Source organism: Peromyscus maniculatus, chromosome 8, assembly GCF_049852395.1.
Source record: "Peromyscus maniculatus bairdii isolate BWxNUB_F1_BW_parent chromosome 8, HU_Pman_BW_mat_3.1, whole genome shotgun sequence".
In the NCBI taxonomy this organism is placed as follows: Eukaryota; Metazoa; Chordata; class Mammalia; order Rodentia; family Cricetidae; genus Peromyscus; species Peromyscus maniculatus.
Genome location: NC_134859.1, coordinates 89921636 through 89947469, shown reverse-complemented (window position 1 = coordinate 89947469; position 25834 = coordinate 89921636). Strand labels below are relative to the sequence as shown.

Genomic DNA, 25834 nt, shown 5'->3' with positions numbered 1-25834 from the left:
GAGAGATGGTTCCGCTGTTAAGAGCACGCCCTGCTGTCCCGAAGGCTGGGGTGGGTTCCCAGCACCCATTTGGGCTGCTCACAACCACCTGTAACTCCAGCTCCAGAGTGTGTGACACAAGCACACTCACATGCATACACACAAATATTAGAGAAAAAATGTAGGGGCTAGGGAGATAGTTCAGGTTCCCACCCCAAGTAACCCACAGAAGAAGAGATGACATGAGGGCGCACTTGGAGTCTCAGCTCTGGGACAGGCAGATCCTGAGACACTCTGGCCAACCAGCCTTGCCCATGCACTTCATGAGCTCCAGGCCACTGAGAGACACTGTCTGAAAACAAAAACCAAGGTAGATGGCTCCTGAGGAACCCACATCTGAGGTTGAACTCTGCCCTCCACAGCCATGCACCTACGGGGACACAATCCCCCATACATAAAATGTGTATGTATACCGTGGAATTTTATTCAGCCCTAAAAGAGGAAATCCCCTGGTGCTGCACAGGGAGAAATTTGAGGACATTCTGCTAAGTGAAATAAGCTACTCACAGAAAGCCAAATGCTGTATGAATCCACGTAGACATTTAAAATAGTCAAAACCATGGAAACAAGCTAGTGGTTGCCAAGGGGCTAGGAGCGGAAACAGATTTGATGGATAGAATTTCAGTTTTGCATGAAAATTGAGTTCAGTTATATATATATAGTGTATATATATACATATATATGTATATATATACACACACACATAGTCTGTGTGTGTGAATATAGTTAATGCTACAGTTCTGTCCACTTAAAGGTCGCAAAATGGGCTGGGGGATGTAGCTCAGGAGTACAGCACATGCTTACTATGCATGAGGCCCTGGGCTTGACCTCAGTGCCAAAAATAACAAGGCTATAAAGAAGGTAAATTTTTGGCTGGTAAGATGGCCCAGCAAGAAAAGGTGCCTACCACCAAGTCTGATGACCAGAGTTTGATCTCCAGAACCTACGTCATCAAAAGAGAGAAAACCAACTCCTGCAAGTTGTCCTCTGCCATATGTACCCTGGAACATGCATGTGCACACGCACATACACACTAAATTAATTGTTATAAAGATTTATCACATATACAGTGTTCTGCATTAGGAATGCCTGCATGCCAGAAGAAGCCATCGTATTTCACTATAGATGGTTGTGAGGCACCATTTGGTGGCTAGGAATTGAACTCAGGGCCTCTGGAAGAGCAGGCAGCACTCTTAACACTCCAGCCCTTAAATGTAATTTTTAAAAGTAAGGGTATTTTGCTATATTTTTCATGAGTACAATAAAGATTTTTCCAAAACTTATTTTTAAATTTTGTTTTGTTTTCGAGATGGTCTTGCTATGTAGTCTTAGCTGACTTGAAACTCTTATGGAGATCCGGCTAGCCTGGAACTTGACATCTTCCTCCTGCCGCTGCTGGCTGAGTACTGATCATGACATGGGGAAATCCCGTTGTTCACATCCTAGAAGACTGTCCAGGGGAGGGATTCTAGGGGGTTACACCAAGGCCAGTGGACAAACAGATAAAGGGGGCCACTGGGTGGATACCAGTCCTCATCTCCAGGCAGACTCTGGTTCAGACAGATGGGACTTTAGTATCCATCCCCTTTCAACAGCTCATTACTGGAAGTTTTTCTTTAGCTCCTTAAAAAAAAAAAAAAAAAAAAAAATCATGCCAGGTGGTGGCGGCGCACACCTTTAATCCCAGCGCTCAGGAGACAGAAGCAGGTGGATCTCTGAGTTTGAGGCCAGCCTGATCTACAGAGCGAGCTCCAGGACAGCCAAAGCTACACAAAGAAACCCTGTTTTCAAGACCAAAAAAAACCCCAAATCATTCATAGTATGTGTGCTTCCACTTTCCACGCTTCTAAGGCGAGTGCTTTGCCAACTGAGCCTTCTCACCAGCCCGGGATGTTTTATTTTCCCTGAGCGCCTGCAGATGCTGGTCAGGTATTTAAACAATGGTAAGTAAACACAATGGAACTTTGACATTTATTAAGCAGGAGAGGAGCAAGCCCATAACACCCTGCGAAGGGAGCAGTTGGCTGATGTCTTGATGCGGCAGGCCTTTTCCACCTCAGTGCTGTTTCCTACTGCAGCCATGCCAGCGTCCCCCACCCCTGTGTCCCCCCCACCTCTGTGTCCCCCCCACCCTGTGTCCCCCACCCCTGTGTCCCCCCCACCCCCTTTCCCCCCACCCCTGTGTCCCCACCCCCGTGTCCCCCCCACCCTGTGTCCCCCCACCCCTGTGTCTTCCACACCCTGTGTCCCCCCCACCCGTGTCCCCCCACCCGTGTCCCCCCCACCCTGTGTCCCCCACCCCTGTGTCCCCCACCCCTGTGTCCCCCCCACCCTGTGTCCCCCCACCCGTGTCCCCCCCACCCCTGTGTCCCCCCACCCCTGTGTCCCCCCCCACCCCTGTGTCCCCCACCCGTGCCCCCCCACCCTGTGTCCCCCCACCCTGTGTCCCCCCGCCCCTGTGTCCCCCCCACCCTGTGTCCCCCCACCCCTGTGTCCCCCACCCCTGTGTCCCCCCACCCCCGTGTCCCCCCACCCCCGTGTCCCCCACCCTGTGTCCCCCCACCCCTGTGTCCCCCACCCCTGTGTGTCCCCACCCCTGTGTGTCCCCCCACCCGTGTGTCCCCCCACCCTGTGTCCCCCCACCCGTGTCCCCCCACCCATGTCCCCCCTACCCTGTGTCCCCCACCCGTGTCCCCCCCACCCTGTGTCCCCCACCCCTGTGTCCCCCCCACCCCTGTGTCCCCCCACCCGTGTCCCCCCCACCCCTGTGTCTTCCACACCCTGTGTCCCCCCACCCTGTGTCCCCCCCACCCCTGTGTCCCCCACCCCTGTCCCCCCACCCGTGTCCCCCCCACCCTGTGTCCCCCACCCCTGTGTCCCCCCCACCCCTGTGTCCCCCACCCCTGTGTCCCCCCACCCGTGTCCCCCCACCCGTGTCCCCCCCACCCGTGTCCCCCACCCGTGTCCCCCACCCCTGTGTTGTTCACGTCGGATGGTCCTGGGAGGCAGATCTAGAGCTGTCCAGCTAGTGTTGTACGACAGCAGCATTGCGTGAACGTGTCCTTGAGTGTTGCTGGCGTTACAAGGGCGGGCTCCAGGGGGTCACTGTGACTCCTCTGCTGTCTTATCACCTATGGAGTGGGGGTGGTAATAACCCGGTGTCTGGTGGTATCAAGGGTCTCCTGAGGTACTGTGCAGGGCTGGTCAACAGCACACAGCCACCCGGGGCGGGGGTTCCCTGAGTGGGACACCGTGGGACACTGGGAAGATCAGGGTAAACTGAATCCAGAAGGGCGAGGAGAGCTAACCAGGAGGGAAGGTGGGACGGAATAGTCTGAGCTTGGTTTGCACCATTCATTGCTATTGTGAAATGAGAAAGGTCCATGGTGCCCATGACTTGCTTGGAGGATGTCTGGGATTGACATGCTTTGCTTTTATACCCCAGAAATCACTCAAGTTCCAGATAAAAGCCTCCTCGTTGGAGCGTCCGTGAGTCAGTCAGATCCCATGTCTCACTGTGTGTCTCCCCTTGGTTCCATCTGCCTTGTGACTGCCCAGCTTGTTTTAACTTGTGTGGCAGGGAACCAAGATGGGGGGAAGGGGGGCTATTGCTGGAGCCCATAAAGAGAAAGTGCCACAAGAATGCAGAGCCCAGACCCCTCCAGCTAGAGACAAGTAACGCTGCTGCCTAATGGGTAGGGATGAGACAAGATGAAGGGCAAGTTTACATGTGAGGAAAGTCCACGGATGAGAACCTTCAAAGAGCGGGGAGAAATGCCCCAGGTTGCCCCCTGGGAGGATGGATGATCCAGGCTGAACTGGAGGAGGGAGGGAAGAGACAGCGTGTCAGAGCCCAGGGTACAGGAGGTGCTGCACTGGCCCCAATGCGAGAGCAGAGCTGGCTGGTGCCTCTGCCAGATGGTGGAGGCAGGAGGTGGGTTTGGAGTTGGCAGCCCCCAGGCTTGCTCCCAGACCTGGGTGGGTGGTAAGGAACTGCCTGTGGGAACCGGGATTCCGTGGAGGGCTGGCCTTTGAGGACACTGATCTGGGATGGATTTCAGGGGGGGATTGGGTTTCTTGTTTGTTTTTGAGACAGGCTGGCCTCAACTTCACAATGCAGAGTGAGAATGACCTTGAACTCCTGAGATCCTCCTGCCTCCACCTCCCAAGTGCTGGGATTACAAGGATGTGCCATTCTGCCCGGCATGGTGGTTTTTTTTTTTTTTGGTTTTGTTTGTTTGTTTGTTTGTTTTAGTTTTTGGACCAAAAGTCTTAGGATTGTGGAAAGAATTAGAAACTAGAGGTAATTTGGGGAAAGAATTGATAAATGGCAGAATGGTGCCCTAAGATGGGAAAAGGGACAGGCTGAAAGAGGGAGTGTGTCGATGGGAGGGACTATGAGGAGTGTCTAGTGTAGAGCATTTGCCCAGCAAGTCTTCAGTGTCACAGTAAAGTAATAAAAGGCAGGGGAGGAGCTTTTTGGGCTGGAAGAATAGGAGGAATGCTTTTTGTTGTTGTTGTTGTTGTTTTGTTTTCAAGACAGGGTTTCTCTGCAGTTTTGGTGCCTGTTCTGGAACTCGCTCTGTAGACCCGGCTGGCCTCGAACTCACAGAGATCCACCTGCCTCTGCCTCCCGAGTGCTGGGATTAAAGGCGTGCGCCACCACCGCCCGGGCTGGGTGAATGGTTTTTTGATGAGAAGAAGTGACATGGAGTACCGAAAACACAAAGGAACCGAGCAAGGAGAGCCACTCTGTGAGGTGCCCAGCAGAGATGGGGTCGGCTTTGTGGTGACATCAGTCCATCCTGACTGAGGACACGGTTCCTTCTAAGAAACAGCCCTGCCTCCCAGCATCCCTTCCTGTGCTTTGATCCCCCCTCCCAGGGGTGACTTTCCACCACCTCCCTACAGCCTGTGCTCAGTGTGCTCAGCATGATCTTCTGGGCAGTCACTGAAATGACGGGGGCATCTTATTTACAGAGTCAGCCGGGCTCAGGCTCGGGTGGGAGAGAGCCGCCGGGGTCAGCTGAAGGAAACGGAGATAGGGAGTTTATTTTAAACCCAAGTGGGCACTGGAGCTGCTAACAAGCAGACAGCTCTGGAGAGAATGGAGATTGGCAGCCTCGCAGACACTTGTCAGGAGGCCTGGAGGCTGCCCGGCAGACAGAGGGGGCGAGCATCGTGAGAGGGGTAGAGGCCAGTTCACCTGCTGGCCAGTGCTGTCAGGACTGGGACCTGAAAGCCAGTGGCCTCCGGAGAGGACACAGACCCAAGCTAGGAGGACTGTCTGTGTCCTCTCCAAGGGGTGCCATTCTATCTGTGGCCAGATGGACCATGTGCATAACTTAGTTCAGGAGTGGAGGACAGCCAGGATCTGTTAGCGCCCCCTAGAGGCCAGAAGCCCCCTCCTGGAGGTGCTCTGCCAGCATCCCAGGGAACCAGGTGGCAGTTCACCCTTAGCACTGACTCAGAATGTAGTGTGTGACCCCTTGAGAGGCCACCCCCTGTCTTCTGCATGGAAGACATCATCCGTGGCTTCACAGCCCATCGCCTCACTGAAGGTGGGATTTAAGAGGAATGGACAGATGGAACTCCGGATGGCAAGGACCACGAGGGCCTGATTCAGGGCATGTCACTCAAAACGGCCTCTGGATAGCGAGAACTGAGACCTTTTTAAAAAACAAACAAACAAACAAACTGGTTTTCTCTGTGTAGCTCTTTTGGAGCCTGTCCTGGAACTCACTCTGTAGACCCAGCTGGCCTCTAACTCACAGAGATCCACCTGCTTCTACCTTCTGAGTGCTGGGATTAAAGGCGTGCACCACCACTGCCTGGCTGAGCTGAGACCTCTTAAAGGACCCCAGCACTTCGAAGTGTTTATTTCCCTTGTAATTTACTTTGAACACTGAAGTGCCTAAGGAGCCCAGGCTTGTTAGAACTTCCTGGGTTTGGCTAGATGTTGCCGAGAATCTTCTGCACCAAGCCCCGGGCAGGCCACTCTGTCTTCTGCTGCCCTGGAAAGGCTGGCAGATCTTATTTCATCACAGAGCACTCTAGGGGCAGGGTGGATTCCGGCCTCTCCCTGCCAGTGAGGTCCTGGCCCTTCTCTTTTTTTGAAATGGCTTCACTATGTTTCACTCTGTCCTTGAACTTGCCACTTTCCCATCTCAGCCTCCAGCGTGCTTACAGGTGTGAGCCACCACATCTGTCTGTCTCCTGCTTTCTAGCAAGGGTCTCTCAGACCTCCTCTGTCTCTTCTGCTCCTGCCTGATTTCAACATGTCTGGGTTTCCATATTGCTCCTTCAGGGTGTCAGTGGCCACAAGAAGGTCACTGGGTACTTGAAATGTGGTTAGTCCAAACTTAGACATGCTTCAAATGTAGAAGATATCTCTGATTTAATGGCTGTGCTGGCTAGTTTTACGTCAACTTGACACAAGCTAACGTCATCTGAGGGGAGTAAACCTCAATTGAGAAAATGCCTCCTTGAGAGATGGGGCTGTAGGAGGGCCTGTAGGGCGTTTTCTTAATTAGTGATTGATGGAGGAGGACCCAGGTCATTGTGGGTGGTACTATCCCTGGCCTGGTGGTCCTGGGTTCTAAAAGAAAGCAGGCTGAGCAGGCCATGATGAGCAAGCCAATAAGCAGCACCCCTCCATAGCCTCTGCATCAGCTCCTGCCTCCAGGTTCCTACCTGCTTGGGTTCCTGTTCTGACTTCCTTTGTTGATGAACAGTAATATAGAAGGATAAGCCAAATAAACCCCTTTCTCCCCAACTTTGTTTTTGGTCATGGTGTTTTATTATAGCAATAGAAACATAAGAAAAGGCTTTCCGGTTGTTTTCCTTTCTTTTTTTCTTTTCTCTCTCTCTTTTTTTTTAAAGGCTCAAGAAAAAGAATGTAACATCTTGGCATGAAGATATGGCCGAGGGCAGAACACTGGCCTGGAGGTCCTGGGTTGTTATATGTTGAGTTGATTATGTATTGAAATGAGGATAGTTTGGGTAGACTGGGTTGAATGAAATAGACAGTTTCTTTTAAAATAGGCTGTTAGAAAGTTTTAAAATATGTATGCAGCTTGTCTGTGTGGCCTGAGTCATGTCTTTGGGGATGGGAGGGACACTGTCCTGGTCCAGACACCATGATGAGCTATGATGAATGAATGCATGGTTCCTCCAGCTCAGCGGTGAACTCCGTGCCTGTGATGTGCAGAGGAGCCACCTGACCCCAGCCTCCATCCTGACTCCATCCTCCATCCTGACCCCATCCTCCACCCTGACCCCAGCCTCCACCCTGACCCCAGCCTCCATCCTCCATCCTGACCCCATCCTCCACCCTGACCCCATCCTCCATCCTGACCCCATCCTCCATCCTGACCCCAGCCTCCATCCTGACCCCATCCTCCACCCTCCATCCTGACCCCAGCCTCCACCCTGACCCCATCCTCCATCCTGACTCCATCCTCTATCCTGACCCCATCCTCCACCCTGACCCCAGCCTCCACCCTGACCCCAGCCTCCACCCTGACCCCATCCTCCATCCTGACCCCAGCCTCCACCCTGACCCCAGCCTCCATCCTGACCTCCTGCATCTGGTGAGGTGGGGTGGGGCACTGTTAGCCAGAGAAGATGTAATTGGGAACCACAGCTGAACTCCATGCCCAGGCCTCACCCAGAACCCTGACTGGGGAGTGCTAACTAGGTGGATGCAGATGCAGAGGTAGTGTGGGAGTTGGTCCAAACGAAGGACTTTGTCTTGTCTTGGTTCTTTGAGGCAGGGTCTCACTGTGTAGCTCTGGCTGACCTGGAACTCACTGTGTAGAGCAGGTGGAGAGCCTGCTTGTTATCCAGAGTGGAGTGTGTGTGCCCTCTGCCTGCCCTGACCATCTGTCTGCCAGCTGCTACGCTCCTCACTACCTTTGGGGCCAGCGATGGGGCACATCAGAGAGAAACTGGGAACTGGGAAGGGGTTAAGCAGAGATGGAAGATCTGAGAGACAGGGGCTGTGGAGAAAGTTAAACATAGGATGATCCAGCCCAGAGAAAGAAGTGGGGCCAGCCTTGGCTGTGGTGGGTGACTGATAGGCTTGAGGGTGGCTCGTGCCTCTCTTCAGTGCACTGAATGGGCAGGAGCGGCCGTAGGCCTGCAGAGATGCATTGCTTAGATAGCCTCTGTCCTGGGGTCTGAGATGCCAGAGCACAGAGGGCTGGCGGGAGTCTAGGTGGGATGTGGCCCTGCGCCCCACCTCTGCTGTGAACCCAGGTGGTTACAGTCCCGGACCAGTGCCAGTGCCTGCATCCAAGTGCCTGGTGCACTTTCTCCCACCCTTCCCTCTTTACCACCCCCCACGCCCCCCATCCCCCCATCCCCACCCCACCGCCCAGCCCCTCCCTGCAGTCTCTCCTCTCTCACACTGGATTGGCTCTCCAGCGGCTCTGCTCTCCACGCCCTTCCCCCAAACTAACTGCCTCCAGAGTAGGAGCACAGTAGTAGGGGCCAGGTTCGTCCTTGGCCTTTTGGCCAGTGATGGTCCCCTTTCAGCCAGTGTCACCCAGCCCGGCTCAATGGGACAATGGTAAGTGATAGACAGGCCACACGGCTTCTCTGGCTTCAATAATTAGGGAATTAAGTCCCAATGTCCGTGTGTCCTGGGCCCCCCTTCATCTCTGATGCTGCTTGTTGGAAGCCGGAGGAGGGGTACAGTGTCGTTGTGGGGACAGTGAGGAAGGGTGGAGCTAGCCTCCACCCCACTGCCGACTTCCTCTGACTGAGGGAAACCACACCCCTTCCTTCACTTCCCTCACTGTCCTAGGTGCTGGGTCCCTCTGCAGAGGCCCTGTCAGACTCCAGAGTCTGTGTGGAGAGGATTGATTGCCTCAGAATGGTCACTGACAGAGGAGAGACACGGGCTGATGTGAGCTCCATGGAAGCCCAGAATGTAATCTTTAATCTGTAACGTGGGCCCCTGGCCCTGCCTCCCCACCCCAGCCCAGATGACATATTTACAGGATGTGTAGGGACCCACGTCCAGGCCAGGTGAATGCAGCCCCCTCCCCCCATTCCTTCCTGGGTGCTGCCAGGCCGGCACTGCTGGGGTGGGGCAGGAGATGCGGAAAGTCGGGGACCGGGGTGAACTGGTCACGGGAAGTCTTGTGTTCGTGTTCCCACCGAGGACACGTGGACACAGTTGGTCCTGCCCTTGTATGCAGAGGCCTTCACGGTGGTGCAGAGGCATAGATCCACACGTCTGTGCCCAGGGGCACTGCCACCCGTGTGCAGGTGTGACTCCTAACAGAAGTCTCAAGGAACTCTAGCAACAGGGCGAAACTCCAGCCTTTCCCCTGTCCTCAGCTAGTGGGACTGGTGGCCGAGTCTGTCTTCCTGTCACTGGGATAGTGCCAGCTGGGGCTCAGTGCTGAGGACCCCACTGAAGTCGACACCATCTGGCCATCCCAAAGGCTGCCAATGGGGTCCTAGGCTCCAGGGTGCCGCTGGGGTGCTTTAAATAAAAGGAAGCCATTTTCCCCCATGAGCGTTCCTCAGAGAGACATCAGGTCGAACACAATGGGGGAACTCTCTGGCCCTGGGGTATCCAGAGCCACTGCTTAGCCTGAGTGGGGTGTCCCCAAGAAGGGGGTTCCTTTCATTTGTGGCTTTCATCCATAAGGGAGCCTGCTCCATCCTGCCCAGCCAGCTGGCTTTAAGGGCAAGGGGCCAGAGCTCATCTGTCCCACATAGGGTCCTGAAGGCAGGCCACAACAGACTGTGTGGGAGGGCCGCGCAGCTCTGCCAGCCTTGGCCCAGCTCTCGGGCTGGGCTGTAGCGAGGACCAGAGGAGGGCAGACAGAGGAACATCTGTAAACGTACTACTCAGCCCCAGAATGAGGATGATGAATAGAGTTTTGATGGGGGGGGGGTGAGGGGGGCTTGAGGACTTCCCTAGTAGCCTGTACTCTACCATGAGGCTTCCCCTTTCCTGGTGTCTCTTACATATCATAGGCACTAACCCTGGGGTCTCCCCTGGCTCTCCCTACCTAGAGTCCTCCCTGGGAAGGTAGCTTGCTCTGGAACAGCCAGGCCACATCAGGGGGCACTTGAACCCTGAGACAGCCCCAGAATCACCCTTCTTGAAAGGGGAGAGGTGCCATTTTATTTTAGGGACTATATTTTCTATACCCCCAAATGCATGCACCCTGGCAGGGACAGAACGCTTGGCTTGGAGTGGAAGACAGTCTGGGGCAGAGGGTCACGGCCCCCATGAGCTAGGCAGTGGGCACGGGACAGGCAGCTTTGGTTTGAATCAGCACTCTGATTTCTTCTAAGCTGGGTGGAGGCGGGGCCACACAGGGCTGCTCAGCCTCTGCTGGGTTCCAGTGTGGGCCTTCCAGAGAGAGATCTGGGAGGTCTCAAGGCCACAGGCCTTCCAGGCCCGCCAGTAAGTGTCAAAACTTCCCTACAACTGCCCCCTGGCCCCAGCCACCCAAGGTTACATTCATTAGTTAAGATTCACTTAAAAAAGAAATAAAGAAAAGAAAAGAAAAAACCGTGTAAGATCAGCTCCTTCCCATGAGGTCCCAGAGAGCTACCACCCTGGTTCCAGCTGCCTGGTTCTGAAGAGGGGCCAGCCAGCCTTGTCCACTGGTGGCTACCTGTCCCCACCAGGCGCCACTCCAGGCCCCAACCTGAGCTGTGGCAGTCTGTGACGATGGGAGCTACATTCACGGGGGGGGGGGGGGGGGGGGGAGGGGGAGGGGGAGACATGTGCAAGGCCAAAGCCGCATGAGGTGGGGTGGGGAACTGGGCAGGAAGTGCCCCCCTCCAGGCCCCTCCACCCAGGTGGTCTGAAAGATGAGGCCACAGTCCCAACCCCGACCCCTGTGCAGACAGGAGCCGAAGGGTTTGGACCTGGAAGACAATGCATGGTGCCTCCCTCTGTGGCAGGGTGGAGGCAGCCTCGCGGTCCGGGGCCGAGACGGTGGGTGCCAGGCTCGGAGGGAGCAGCGTGGCACTTTAGGCCCCTCCGGACCTGGAATGGAGAGAGGGCGTCAGGAGAGGACAGGAGGCTGGGCCCTGAGGGAGAGCCCTCCAGCTGCCTGCCCCGCCCCGTCCCCCCTCCCCCAGGTCTTGGAGGCATCGAGTCACAGGCTGGCCAGGAGGGGGTCTGGCAGAGGTCGGACAGCGGTGGCATGGAGACAAAACAGATGGGCGAGGACGCAGAGGGAGGCCCCCTCCTAGGGGCGGGGGCTGCGGGGCGCGGTTCCAGCGCCCACCCGGCCATGGGACCCGGCTGCAGAAAGCACAGCGGAAGGTGGGCCAGGGCCCAACAGGCGGGTGGGCAGGAGGAAGGGCCAGAGCGCAGGCTGAGGACTCGCTTCCCGGGCTGCCTGCGGGGCTGCGGGAATCGGATCGTCCCAGCTCCAGGTCAACAGAATGCAAGGGGACGACGAATGAAATGGAGACAAGGACAGCGGGAGGGATGACGTGGCCGGCATCACACTGCCCCCTGCTGGGTCGGGTCATACCTTCCACGACGGATGTTTCTTCCGGAGTCAAGGAGAGGACAAGCAGAGAGAGAGAGGGAGAGAGACGGGAGAGGGAGGGGAGAGGGAGGAAAAGGGGTCGTGTGAACCCCCTGTTCTCTGAAGGAATGGCCTTCTATCCCAGGAAGACCTTCTGCCCCACAAATGGACCATGGAGATCTACTTCAGATTGGTGGAGGGTTCAAGCCCCAGCTCTGTCACTAAGTCACCCGTGACCTTGGGCCTCAGGGCTCTTCAAGTGCCCAGTATGGTGTCCAGAACAGACCCTAACTGCAATGACCTGGAGCTCATGGGCTGGATGTGGACTGGGGGGAGGGGGGTGAACACACACACACACACACACACACACACACACACACACACATCCCTCAGACAGGCCCTACCCACCCCTCCCCTGGCAGTGCTGGGACGCACTAAGCCAACTAAGCCCAGCCTTCAGCCAACTACAGTGGAGGTAACTGTAACATCTGGTGTTTAAATATGAGCAGGTAATTGCTGTAAACGTTCAGACTAGAACCTGTGGGCTGACTCGAACCAGTGAGGTGTGAGTTCTGGGTGAGCTAACCTGTCAGGGAAGCCATTAGGCTCCAACAGCCTGGGGTGCCGAACCCCCAAGCTAGCACCCGGAGGGGATGGATCTAGGGAGCATGTGTCTCTTACTTAAATCCCCAGCCCGTGCCGCCCAGGACGATGGCTGCGACCAGGACAGCCCCGGCGATGGAGCCAATGATGATGTTGGTACCGCTGGGACCTGGGGAGGAGGGCAGGGCTTGGTTGGCAGGGACAGGCACGGGAAAGGGGCGACACAGGCCACGCCGGCCAGCTGCAGCCTCACCTTTGTATCTCTCGGTCTCCCCGGTGGGCGGGGACGTGGGCAGGGGGTTGTGGATACTGCAGTCTTTGCCCGTCCAGTCTGGCTGGCAAATGCACTTCCCTTCATTGCTGCAAACCTGTGGGTGAGGTGGGACCAGCACAGGTAAGCGAGGCTGCGCCCCTGTGAGCCTCCTCCGGAGCGCTACCCCCGCGCCCCTGAGTGAGCGCGCCCCTGTGTGAGCCTCCTCCTCCGGCGCGCTACCCGCTGGCCATCAGACACCCACCCCGTGGTGGGAGCAGATGCGGCGTTCCCCGCTGCCCGGGCAGGTGCTGAAGTTGAAGGCGGAGGCCGGCAGGCAGCGGTGATCTAGGCACAGCATGTTGGGTCCACAGGCCGTGCCGTCCTCTACGTAGCTCAGGTCGGAGCCGTCAGCCAGCTGCACGTGACCTCCCCTGGAGAGACGGGATAGCCAGCCTCGATCCCTGTCCCCAGCCCCCACCCCAGTCCCCACCCCAGCCGTGGTCCCAGACAACACCTGCAGTCCAGCTCCTTGCCCTGGTGGTAGAAAGTGACACTGCTGATGTCCGCCCCCAGGTCCCCTAGCCGAGGGGCTCCAGAGATGTTAACGCAGAGGAGGAAGCCACAGAGCACATCCCTGTTGGGGCACAGGGGGACAATGAGCCCAAATTTCGCCTCAGACCCAAGTACTCCACCTGTGTCCCCTCTCCTCTGGGCCTCACAGGCTCTTCCTGGAGCCTGCTGCCTCCACCCCTGCAGACTCCCAGAGCCGGGATGCCCAACGGAGAGAAGCCTACTCACTGCTTACTGCACTGGACCCAGCCAGATCCCTTGCGCCCACAGTTCCCACGCTCTGTCCCCTCCACATTCAGCTTCTCGTAGCAGAAACGATCTGCAGCCGCTAGAGGTAGATAGATAGATAGATAGATAGATAGATAGATAGATAGATAGATAGATAGATAGAGAGCATCACCCCCACGAGCTCCTCGGTCTCCGCTAGAGCTACACCTCCAACACTCTGCCTGATCCCTGGGCTTGATGCCCAAGGTCCTCAGAAGCCACACATCAGTGCAGGGCATGTCCAACCAGAAGCAGTCCCAGCGTGGCTCTCAGTTCTAAGTTCTCCCCAGTCTCCGTCCCCGTACCCAGCAGGACTCACCATGGCCCCAAAGGGCTTGACACTGCCGGTCCCGGGTTTTACAGCGGCCTCCATAGCAACGGCCCTAAGACCCAGAGCAGACAAAGCATGAAGACACTGGAGGGTCAGAGCGGAGAGAAGACTGCACAGCGTTCAGAGGGGAGGACCCCCCACCCCCATACCTGCTCGTGATCACAGTAGTAACCATCCAGCTTGTGCAGGTTAGGAGGACACTGTAGAGAGAGGGGCTGGCTGAGCAGAGTAGCCCAGGCCTGAGCTGAGGTACCGGGGGGAAAGACCGTAGGAAGCAAATTCTGCCCAAATTCTCGTGTACATGACTCTTCCCCATCAGGGACAGGGGCCCATTTGGCTCTGAGGATTTGAATGGTAAACGCCTATGCTTTTCTGGGCTTCCTCAGTTTCTTGCACCCATTACCCTGGAGGCCTGAGATCTAATTAACCAATGTTACTACCCACCAGATGCCTAGCATACACTAGACACGGGCGCTAGGCTGTAGGAGTACCAGCCTGACTACAAATGCTTGTTTAATGACTGAAGGAACAGAGGGCTTCGGCTCGAAGGACCCCTTTCTCAGAGAAAAAAAGAAGCTGAGGCTGGTTAGCGGCGGTGTGGCCCCTGCTAAGCAGAGAGGGGCGGAGAGTGGTCAGCCCTTCAGATCGAGAGGGGAAGGGGGGGCTGGCTGGCTTGCTTGAGCCTCCACAGGAAGGGCAGCGGGTTGGCAGACCTGGCTTGAGTCGCCGGTACAGGTCTCTGCGATGTCACACTCATTCACCGCTTCTCGGCAGGAGACACCTCGCGGCTCATACTAGGAAAAGCATGCATGTTTCCGGAAAGGATAAATATCTCGCCGCTGCCCCCCACCCAGGGTTATCCTACTGTCCTCCTGGAACCTGGGTCCCAAGCCCAGTTTCTTATTTCCTGTCCCTCTGCGCCCTCAACATCTAAGGGTAACTCCCCGGCCTCCAACTCTAACCCCCAACCTCACCCGCCCCATTGACGCTGCCTTTGGGACAGGCCCCGCCCACACGATGCTTGGCTCCTCCTCCCTCCCGCCTCTTGTCCAGGGCATCCAATCATCTCTTTGCTCCTGGCCCCGCCCTCCCTCCCGCGCTCGCTTGATCTTTCTCACCTTGCAGCGGCGACAGCAGAGCCCATCGCTGCACATGGCGTCGTGGGTCAGGGTGCATTTCTTGCAGCAGTTGCCACCCGCCCGGCTGCACTCCTGAGAGTGGCGGGGAGAAGCGGAACGGAGGGCAAGCCCTTATCCTCGATCCTCCCGACTCGGTCCTCCCCACTCCCGCCTCGACCCTCCTCACTCCTTCCTAGAGCCCGGGCCCACACCGGAGACCACCCGGACAGCTCGCTCACCTGCACCGAGCCGCAGTCGCACTCCTCCCCCGCCTCCACGAAGCCATTCCCGCACTCAGGAGGGTCCAGGAGCTGGAGGGGGAGGGAATGCCGGGAGCCTGGCTGGGACCCTGCGCCCCCCCCCCCCGCCTCCCCTCGCCTGCTTCCCGGTTCTCCACGCTGGTACCTTGAGGGGCTTGTTGAACAGGCAGCTCCCGCCTCCCTCCTGCAGAAACTGGTTGTATTCGTCGATGCTGCAGCGCGAGAACTTGCGCGGCAGGTAGAACCTGGGCAGGCGTTAAGGGACTGTGCTGCTGGGGCAGCCCTCCAGCCCTCCCTCGGGGGCCTTGGTTACCACTACGAGGAGGCTGGGGAACTGCCCAGTGACTGCACGACAGTCAATCCCCCATGCCCATCTAGGAATGGGTGGAGGACGTCACTTGCGATCACTTCACTGAACCTCGGGACAAAGAGCCCAGAGTTGGAACGCTCGGGAGGGACGGCGCCTCGCACGAGGCTCGGGCGCCTCCCAGTGGCCAGAGAGCGCGCTGCAGTCTAGCCAATTTGGGTGTCCTAGCCTCCCTGCGCTGTTTGTAGATAACGGGTGGTATTCTCGGAATCCTGAGTGCTCCCGTGAGCTGGGCCTTTTGAAGCCACCTATCCAGACTGCCAGTGCTACCCCAAGCCCTTCCCCAAGTCTATCTATCGGAACTCACCCAGTGTCCTCCATGATGCAGCCCAGCCAGATGTCTGGACATTTGCAGTCCCCTATGAGGCAATTTAGGAGCACATGAGATAGGGTAGAGGGGGTACCCCCAACACTGACCCCTTATTCATCTCTTGAGGTGCTGGGTGGGTCTGAGATGGCTGTGGGCTTCAGGGTCGGTACCTGCCGAGCTCCGGTGTTTGTTCCACATCATGCCCAAGTTCTGCCCTAGCGTCTGGGCCAGGGTCACGGCCATAGCGCCCATGTTGCCGTACTAGGGTGGGGGAGACGGAGCACAGGATGTCTACACCCTTCCAACAGCCACTGTGTCTTAGGGCGCTGCCCCCGTGGCCCCCCAGCCATGCCCCTCCTGCTCACCTCATTCACACCTCCACCCCGGGACAGTGAGCAGATGCCCCCCACGTAGGCCACCCCACTGCTGGTGCTCTGGAAGGTTCTACCCCTGGAAGGGAGACAGCGTTCAGGGTGACTCCGCAGAAGCAGCAGTGGATTCCAGCCCTTCACATCAGCCTGGTGACCTCAGGCTAGCCCCTCTCCTGTTTGGGTCCATTCACCCATAAGCCAAACCAGAGGTCTGAGGGCCTCGAATCGCGTTTGTCCCTCACTAGGGTACTGGGTCGCTGAGGTAGGGATGATGGGCAGTCTGGCAAGGGAAAGGCAAAGAGTACGTCCCCTGTGCAACCTCAGGTGCAGAGGACACCCAGCTGGCAGGTGGCTGGGAGCAGGTGGCAGGTGCAAGGTGAGGCCCACCCGCAGATGCCCGCTCCGGAAAGGGCTCCTGGCAGTAAGAGGCAGCAGCCAGCAAAAACTGGCGGGGCGTCGTGTGGGGACTCACGAGAAGAGGTGGGTGGCATCACTGGGCTCAGGGAGACCCTCCCGCCGGTAGACCATAAGCCGGGCCAGGGTCTCCAGCAGGTCATCCTGCACCTGGATCTTGTCCCCATCTGCCCATGTTTCCATGGCAACCAGCACAATTCTTGTGTTGAGCTGTTCCTTGTATATCTGGGCCCAGAGAGAGGAGGGGAGCTGGAGGGAGGTGCGATCTATATTCCCAAGAAATGGGGGTGCCAGTGACTGACAGTGACCCCCGGATGCCTGGATGTGTGGTGGGGAAGGAGAGGGGGAGAGGGCCTGCTGCTCACCACATCCGCCAGGTTCACGACGGACTTGGCGAAGTTGCTGGTGAGGACCACTGACTGGCGCATCTGCTCAAACTGCCGAGAGAGGCGGCGAAGAAGGTAAGGCTCCCGGGGGCCCCTCCGCCCAGGGCCCCCCTCAGCCTGGGCACTTACCAGCTGGTGGTCGTTGATCACAATCAACTCTACATACTTGGTCTCGCTGTGCACCGTGGGGTGGCCCCTGCGGACCTGGAGGGCGGGTAGGCACTTGGAATCAGAGTCCCCTCTATGTCTGGGCTCACGGCCAACCCATGGGCAGACATGTGGGGAGGGGACATTCTGGTGTCCAGTCAGGGATGGTGCCAGCCCCCCATCTGGCAGAAAGTGCCACCCCTCCCAGCCTGGAAATGAGAGCAGAGGACACACAGTGTCTGAGGGCCCCAAAATGGGGACCTGTGTAGACACCAGTGTCTGAGGGCCCCAAAATGGGGACCTGTGTAGACACCATTGTTAGGGAGGAATTGAGGGGCCCTTCCAGGAGGTAGTTCCCTGGCTCCTGACCTCATCACTCTGAGCTCTCTCTTGCCCAACCATGGGTGGGGATGACCTGCCCTGGACCACAGTCTAAGGTCTCTGCAGCCCGAGACTGTGTGGGCCCCGTACCTGCCTTTTCCTCCTCAGCCTGGGCCGGGTGGGAGGAGCAGACTGGGCTGGGCCAGCAAACAGGCAACCTGTGGGGAGCAGAAGGTAAGAGGGGCCCAGCTGTCCAGCCCCACCCGCTTCCCCCTCCCTTACCTGGTTCCCTGCATCCGAGGGGGGCTGGGAGGAGAGGGGTCCGGTAAATGAGGTGGGGAAGGGGTCCCTGCAATGAGGGGAATTAGTTCTTGGGGAGCCAACCAGGTCTGCTCTGGGCCCAGATTGGAGGAAGCTCCAGCCCTTCCCCCACCCCACCCCGGGGTGACCCCGCACTGGCCAGAGCTCCCATGTCGGATCTGATCTCCCAGATGCTCAGATTCCAGGGTCAAGACCTGGGGGCGCCCTGAGAGACAGGGGCAAAGGACACTGGAGCCCAGTGAGAGGTCACTTGGGGGACAGAGGGGACATTGGAGATGGGGGCACAGAAGGCAGGAACCAAAGCTGGGGTCACCCAGGGCAGTGAGGCTGAGGTTGCTGCAGGAGGGGAGGAGGTACCATCGCTGTTGGGGGGAGTCACAGCATGACCATCAGGGCAGAAAGGCCTGCGCGGGCCTTGCTTACCTGTGGGGGGCCCCAGGGCCCAGCCATCTCTTTGGGCTCTATGATGTAAGTCAGGTTCCCATCAGAGAAGACCCCGCTGTGGAGAGAGGCAGACATGTGGCAGGATGGTTCCTCACCATCCTGGGCCAGGCAGAGGCCCCCCCTGCTGCCCAGCGCTCCCCACACTCACTGCAGCCCCTGGCAAGTGGACAGCGCGGCAAAAGACTGTGGGTTGCCCCGGAGTTTCCCGTGGTAGTAGCAGTGGTCTCCAGCCCCCTGTGGAACAGAGGGCTGTGAGTAAGACACCCTGCCCAAGCATGGAGGCGGCGGCGGCGGCGGCAATGCAGGGGCCGCAGCCCTCCGAATACCAGGCACTCTAAACCGGTGGGTCTTCTGATTCCTCTGTCACCGTGAACACGCTCCTCACACTTTCTGGGTCAGCTTCATCTACCCCCTAAAATGAGGACATTGGGCCACACAGCAGCTCCTGGCTATTTGTTGGGGCTGGTGAGGGATCCCAGACTCCTTTGAGACCAACAGATGGATCGGACATAGTACCTGCCACCCCCCAGGCCCTGTTCTGAGCACACCACATACAATGTGTCAGTTACCAGCACCTGCTGTGGATGCACACACACACACCCCACCTCGTGCGCAAGCTCACAGTCACATGTGGTCTGCAGCTGAGGGACTGTGACAGCATGGGTTCTCCTGACCTGGCTCATAGGTCAGAGGGGACCAGCAGCACCCGCCTCTCCCAACTCCGCTTCCTGCGGAATTACTTGTGCTCTAGTTCCAGAACAGGCTGGGGGGGGGGGAGCTATTTATAGACACTCATTCATCTTTGTTCAGGCTCCAGGGCCTCCAGGGCTGGGACCCTAGTGTGGCAGGCATCTGGGACTCCCAGGGCAAGAGGAGGCATTTTGATCTGCTGCTGGGGGGGGGGGTAGGGGGTGGGGTGGGGTGGGGTGGGGGGGTGGAGCTCCTGCCCAGGATGTGCAAGGCCCTGGGTTTAGTCCCTAGAACTCAAACAAGGGAGGGGTGGTCATCTCTTCCAAAGCTTCCTCCCAGAGGATTCTGGGGATATCGCTAATGTGACACAGTGAGGGTCCTGTTATACCTCCATGCAAGGGAAGAGGCTGGGGAAAGTCAGGCCTCAGTCTGAAGGAGGGAGGCTCAGGGACCCACACCACCCACCCTGCCCTTCCTGTTGGTCCCCAGAGCCTCTAAGGTGGGAAGGATGGGAGGTCCCTTGACACCAGGCCATGTGGAGTGTGTCCTTGACATACCTCCACCAGCCACCTCCCTGTCGTCCCCATTTCTCTGTGCTGGGGTTCTGAGGATCAAAGCCTCCACATGTGTGGCCAGCTACCGCTGACCCACACCTCCAGCCTCACCCCTGCATCTTTGACCATGGAACAAACACCTCTGCCCACTTGATCCAAGGTCACTCACAGTGCTGTGCTGGGTGGCCCCCTCTCGGCTGAAGTGGCGTTCCACGTACTGCGACGACAGGAGATGGCTGAGACAGCAGGAGGAGGAAGGGTCACTTGGTGAGGCCAGGTCCTGCTTAGCTCCCACCCCAGCTAAGGATCCAAGTCCCACAGTGCCCCCAGCCAGCCAAGCCCCGCGGCCCGCGGCCCATGGCCCACAGCCCACCCTCTGGCTCCAGGCTACACTCACTGATTTAGCTCCAGGTCCAGAGTGAAGTTTGAGTTGAAGGCTGGGATGACGAAACTCACCTGGGCCAGGTGCACGGGCTGGTGTGGGGAAGGGCAGAGAGGAATCAGCCTGGAGTCGGGGGGGGGGGGGGGACGGGGGGGGCGGGGGGGGGCACAGAGGAACCTGGAGAGGGGCAGCCAAGCTCCAGAAGCTGAGGAGACCCCTCTCTGGGGTCCTTGTCCTCTGAGACCCCGTTCCTTCCCTGAGGATAGCTGTTCAACCTTGGCCACAGCCCACCCTCCACCCAGGTCCTGGGCATCCTCTGTCCTCGGGCTACTTTCTGGGTTAGTCTCCTTGAGAATCGGGGACAGAGGGGTCAGCCTAACCTGCCCATGGCCTCATGCTAGGCTCTCAGAGCTGTTGATAGGGCCACCCCAACTTCATGGGAACAAAAGGGAGCCCCCAGACATTCCACGGAAAGGCAGAAGGGTCCCTGGCTCATGGGTGGGCAGGGGAAGGGAAGCAGTCCCCAACCCCAATCTACACAGGAGGACTTGGGTTTTCAGACACGTGGAACAGGCGGGAATTGACCACTGGGGCAAGGGCAGGCACCAGCACCCTGAGAGGAGGGTAGACCTCCCACAGCTCCAACCCACTGCCCTCTGCCTGCCCAAAGCAGCTCATCTTTAATATTTCAATCCCACAGTTAATTTTTAAACGCGGAAGTTTTCCTGATAAATTTTTCAAAGGGGCATTATGCAGTGGGGCTGGGAGGCTCCAGGTTGCCATGGCAATGGACTAGGCCTGAGCAAGATGGCTGCCCTCTCTGCCTGGGTGCCCAGCTGCTTGGCGTGTGGGGGTGGGAAAAGAGACATCAAAGGCTGGGGGGAAAGAGTCACCCAACTCCCAGAGGAGGGCAACAGAGCTTCGGGTGAAGGGGGAGCTGGCCTGAGAGTTACAGTCACCTTAGAGACCCACCGGGGGCCTAAGCCCCACCCCAAGCTGGCAACTTGGCTTTGGTCTTCCACAACACTTTGGAAAGGTCTGCAGGCCGAATTCAGGGTTGGAGTCTGCCTCCTACCCCGTCTGTTTAGGAGGGTGGACCTCCAGATCCCAGGCATTGGTCTGAACTCTTCCTGAGCACGGCCATATTTGATCTCTCCAGCAACCCCGTGGGACAGCTGCTCCTGTCCTTCCTGACAGCCGGGAACCAATGCACAGAGACCTAACTGGTGCGCACAAAGCTCCACCGGTAAAGGTGTTATGCCCCGTGTGGTGAGGCAGTCTGCAATCTCAGTCCTTGGAGGATGAGGCAGGAAGATCACGAGTTTGAGGCTAGCGTTGGCTTCATAGTTCCAGGTCAGCCTTAGCTCCATACTGAGACAGAAAAGGAAGAGCCAGGGGGAAGCTGATATTCAACCACAGGAATAGATTTCCAGGGCCTTCCTTCTAGAAAGGTGGCAAGAGATGGAAGTCGTCCCAGAGCCATGGGAAGCTAGCTCTGGGAATGCAGGCAAGGAGAAGCCAAAGGGCCAGGCCCTCCAAAGGCCGACCTGTGAGCCCCAAGGACACGGACTCACCCCACCCCAGGCTGTCTGAGGTTCCAAACTCCACCCTAAGCCCCTAGAGCATCGATCAGACTCAAAATAGAGAGCCAAGGGCAGTGAGGTCTTGCTGTCTCCCCCTCTCTCCAAGCCCTTAACCTGGCCAAGTCTGTTGTCCCCTCCCCTAGGCCTGTCCTGGTTCGGATCACCTCTCCTTCAGCTCCGCCAGGGCGTCTCTGCCCTCCCCACCTCAGGACAGCTCCTGCTTGTCTGTCTGTCCCTATCCTGCCTGCTCGGAGAAGTCGCTTTCCAGGCCCCTTCCCTTGAGCCTGTTCTAGGCTGTGCAACCTTAGGGATGACCCAGAAGCCTCCCCGAGCCCCAGATTCTCCATCTGATGAAGGTAAGGTGAGTGGACGTTGGAGCTGGGAGGCTGGCTTTGCAGGGGCCATCCTGATCCCACTCTGGGGAAAGCAGTGAGACATGGTAGGGTTCTATTTCTCCAATGGCCTGCAGCCAGTGGGGCTCAGCTGTGGGACACGCCACCCTTCTCCAGTGGACATGGGGCTCAGCCCAGAGAAGACAGACCAGCCAGGAGGGGCTTTGTCCAAGGCCAGGAGGGGGCTCTGTTCAAGGCAGTGGGACACAGTTGAGAAACCAGGCACCAAGGCACGTTGGCCTGGCCCAGCTCAGTCCACTTTCGGAGGGAGAACCAGATAATGCAAGTCCAGCCTTATCCCAGGCACTGGGCTGCTGGTTCCAGGACCAGCAAGTCCCTGGCCAGCTTTTAGCCAGTGCTCTACTAAAGTCAACAGCTCTCTTTGCCAAGCTGGCCCACTGTCCCTGCAGCAGCCCCAGCCCTGCCTCCTCCCATTACCCTCTGTCCCTAGGGCCTCCAGACATGAGGTCACAGCCTTGGCCACCTCAGCCTCTCCCTGCTCAGGACTGCTCAGGACTGGACATGACCCCATGCCCTGTGCTTGCCTCTTACTTCTTGGTGACCTTGGTGCTTAGGTGTTCTGTTCATTTGATCTCACCCTGCCCGGGCTGGCAGGTCCTCAGGGAGCAACACCAGGTGGTGACAGGCCCAGGGTCATGCTGGGGAGGTGCCAGGCCAAGTCTCACTTCTGGGCTAGAGGCTGTGTCTGCATGTCAGCTGTGGTGACCTGGCAGGTGAGTGCCCCTTCACCCGACTCTGTCCTGTGACAGGTCCTCCCTGCCTCCCAGGCACCTGCTTCTGGCTGCCCATGCCTTCCTTTCTCACTTTCTCCACGCCCTGTGTTGGGCCCAGCCGGATTATAAGACACAGAGACGGACGACCGCCTCTGCCTCAGACCTCAGTGGTGGGGAAGGGGTGCTAAAGATTACCAGAATTCTAGGGTGCCCCAGAAAACCTGAGCTGCAGAGTCCTGCTCCCCACAACCTCCAGGAACCGCCCCTCAGTACTCTGAACCCAATCTCCTCTAGCTCCTCATCTGCAGAGCCAACACCTGCCTGTCCCCGGAAGGCTCAGGCCACTCACAGCTCTCATCCTCTAAGTATTCAGTTTGGTTTGTTTGTTTGTTTGTTTGTTTGTTTTGTTGGTTGGTTTTTCCAGACAGGGTTTCTCTGTGTAACAGTCCTTGGCTGTCCTGGAATTCACTTTGTAGACCAGGCTGTCCTCGAACTCACAGAGATCTGTCTACCTCTACTTCCCGAGTGCTGGGATTAAAGGTGTGCACCACCACAGCCTGGCTTAAATATTCAGATTTTACAAACACACACACACACACACACACACACACGTGCACACACATAAATACACACCACATACAGAGATGCACATATACAAACATATACATACACAGTTGCACACACATGCAATCACTAATTCACCTTTTTATGACCTTTAGTCCTCCGGAGTGAGGGCTATCACTCCCCATCCTTTCTCCCCATCCAACTGCTCAGCAGGGATTCGGTGATCCGGGCTGGATGGGCAGTGTCAGACCTAAGGAGCCGTTCACCCCCACCCTCTGTTTCTCTGTGGTTAAAACGGGGTGCCATGAGCATGGCGTGAAGCTCAGCTCAGCTCAGCACTCCATGACAGTCAGGGTCAGTTATCACGGTATGGAGGACCTCCACAGCCTGGCAGCTGAACGGGGCTTTGAGGGTAAAACACTTGCTTTGTTTACCTCCTGTGATCGGGACGTGAACGGTGTGGCTTGGAGTGATTTACCTGTGTGGGGTCACTTCACTCTCCGTGCTGGGAGACACTACCACCTTGTGGGGCTGGGTGACAGAAAATAGAGAAAGAGCCAGAGAGATGGGGGCCTCCTCTGGGAGCCCCCTCATCCAACAGCAACTCCCCAGCAGCCACCAGCAAAGGTGGAAACTCCATTCATCAACAGGGCAGCGGGACACAGACAAGAACAGGTGCACGCATTTCCCATGACTGGAGTTGACCTAAATTTTTTGAGGACAGAGTCACCCTTACAGGGTCATCAGTCCCTCTGGGGACAGACTCCGGACAGCTGGGCTCCTTGAGGCAGCCAGGAGGGTGCTTGGGTAAGGCCAGGCCCACAGGCCAGAGTCTTGTGGGAGGACTGCAGATGTCACGGTGTGCCTCTTAAAGTCCCACCTGGAGCTGCACAGGTAACCCCCAGACGCCCTGTCCTTGGCTTCCAGCCGCTCACCCCCTTCAGAGAGCCCCTGCTCCCCAAGACCCAGACAGGGCTGTGTTGCTACTCTGCCATAGCAGCAAATCACAGCATGGCCTTGTTTCTGGGGGGCCGGCGTCCATGGCCTAACTGTCCCCATGTCTGTCTTGCATGGACTGGGGTCTCACTCACTTGCCCTCGATGGCTGTGCAAAAACAGCCCAGCAACTACCGCTCTGGAAGTTCTCGAATGTGCTCTCCCAGTGACAGCCTGGCTCAGGTGAGAGCTGTCTGCAGGCCTGGGACCCTGAGTCCTGACCTTGCTTGCTACCACCCACAGCCTGACTTCTCTTTGGTCCCCCAAGGAGTTTGGTTTTCTCAGGGCCAGGCAAGATCCACACAGCAGCTCCATGGGCCGCTGGATTCAGTCAGTTGGCTTACTCTGCCCAGACGCACTCATGCAGTGAACAACCAACGCAATGAACACCACGGTCCTCTTGTCTGCCCCTCCCCGCACCCCCAGCAGCAGGCTCCCTGAGACCACGGCTTTCTGGAGCTCTCCAGGACACTCTGGCCCAATCTTCCTCCCAAAAAGAGAAATGAGTGAGGTATTGAGAGCCCCAGCAGAGCGAGCCGAATCTGGGAAATGGGAACAGAGGCCCTGGCTTCTGGAGTCCGATGAATACTAACCAACCCAGACATCCCACAGCTGAGGTCTGCCCCAGCAAGGTGTGATGGTGACATGTGGGGTCTAATTTACGTCCCAACCCTGCCCTCCACCAAGCCAGGGGGACCCCAGCACGTGAAGCACTTCCTCACTGCTGACACCTCAGGAGGGCTGAGACTCAGGTTATCATTAGGAGTCAAGACAATGAAGCTCTTCAGAAAGGGGACATGACCAGCCGCCAGCCAGAGCGGTATATCTCAATACCTATATCCTCCTGCATCACCAGGGACGACACCAAATGAGGCCCAGCTGCAGCGCAGTGACCCCTGGGAAAGGGTCTGGGCAGAGGCAGGGTACCTCCTATTGAGTCCTGGCCCTATCAGTCCTGAACTTCTGACCCTGGGAAGCAGTGTGTGTACGCATGAGTGCGTGTGCGTGTGCGTGTGCGTGTGCGTGTGTGTGTGTAAGGGGGTTACCAGGACCTGGTTCAGCCAGGGGACTTCTTGGACATGCATGTGTCCTCTGTCCTTTCATCCTTCTGGCTCTGGGAGAATTGGAGATGTTGCCCCTCAGCCCCCAATTCAGAAACTCCTAGAGGCAGAATAGCCCAATGGGCAGTGCCCTGGACTTGGAGAACACTGCTCCTATCCCCAGTTTAAACTCCATCAACTTTGGGCCAGCCTCTGTCAGTCTGAGCTGGCTCATCTGCAGAGAGGGGCAGACAGAAGTATCTGCCTACTAAACAATGTAATGTGCACGCAGCTCTCAGTGGAGTGCCTAACTCAAAGTAGCCCATGGCCTTGGCTTTTACCTCCCCTTTACCCACCTGAACAGGTTTCTAGCCTTTGGAAACTGAGGGATGGAGATGCCAGGGCCCCAAGCAATTCCCCTGGGGAGGATGCATGAGGTCCCTAAAGGGCCTCAGGCCTAGAGAAACGTTCACCGGAGACGACCACTACCCCAGATCCACAGAACTCTCCACCCCCACACCTCGGCCACTTCTTATGTGTTGGATTCAGTCAGTTGCGTAGACCCAGCTTCACACACATGCCAACCCACTCACCCAGCAGAAGAACATCCAAAGAACTCAGCCCAGCCCCACGGCACTTCCCCTCTCCCCCCACTGCCCAGGCCTGCTGTCCTAGCAAGAACTAGCTGAAGGCACAGCCCCCCCCCCCCGCCAGCCGGAGCACCCACTTTTCATCTCTGTGCTTCCCAACTATACCTTGACCCCCCTATATTTGTACATCCTGTACAGCTCAAGCCAGAGTCCCAGCGGCCAGGCAGGGTCAAGTCCACTGTGGAGCGCTCAGTTCATAGAAAGCACCAATA

The 25834-nt window shown here is 57.5% G+C and overlaps 1 protein-coding gene across 4 annotated transcripts in view; it reads right to left on the bottom strand.

Annotated features, from left to right (window-relative positions):
• Window positions 1-8947: 8947 nt before the first annotated feature.
• Window positions 8948-25834, bottom strand: part of Adam11 (ADAM metallopeptidase domain 11) — an 18832-nt gene continuing 1945 nt past the window's right edge. The window contains exons 3-27 of one of the 4 annotated variants that reach the window (XM_015995298.3): window positions 19680-19756; window positions 19452-19518; window positions 18187-18272; window positions 18018-18093; window positions 17556-17622; window positions 17424-17491; window positions 16935-17009; window positions 16785-16856; window positions 16478-16644; window positions 16000-16084; window positions 15805-15895; window positions 15632-15683; window positions 15103-15202; window positions 14937-15008; window positions 14698-14790; window positions 14293-14373; window positions 13729-13779; window positions 13568-13631; window positions 13210-13309; window positions 12926-13045; window positions 12674-12842; window positions 12412-12526; window positions 12237-12327; window positions 11559-11576; window positions 8948-11062 (exon numbers count right to left, since the gene is read on the bottom strand). In XM_015995298.3, the coding sequence (XP_015850784.1) occupies window positions 11047-11062; window positions 11559-11576; window positions 12237-12327; window positions 12412-12526; window positions 12674-12842; window positions 12926-13045; window positions 13210-13309; window positions 13568-13631; window positions 13729-13779; window positions 14293-14373; window positions 14698-14790; window positions 14937-15008; window positions 15103-15202; window positions 15632-15683; window positions 15805-15895; window positions 16000-16084; window positions 16478-16644; window positions 16785-16856; window positions 16935-17009; window positions 17424-17491; window positions 17556-17622; window positions 18018-18093; window positions 18187-18272; window positions 19452-19518; window positions 19680-19756 (2073 nt within the window). In that variant the 3' untranslated portion in view covers window positions 8948-11046. Of the gene's footprint in view, window positions 11063-11086; window positions 11577-12236; window positions 12328-12411; window positions 12527-12673; window positions 12843-12925; window positions 13046-13209; window positions 13310-13567; window positions 13632-13728; window positions 13780-14292; window positions 14374-14697; window positions 14791-14936; window positions 15009-15102; window positions 15203-15631; window positions 15684-15804; window positions 15896-15999; window positions 16085-16477; window positions 16645-16784; window positions 16857-16934; window positions 17010-17423; window positions 17492-17555; window positions 17623-18017; window positions 18094-18186; window positions 18273-19451; window positions 19519-19679; window positions 19757-25834 lie in introns of those variants that run through there. The other 3 variants (XM_076543449.1, XM_006970582.4, XM_015995318.3) reach the window with 3 other exon arrangements.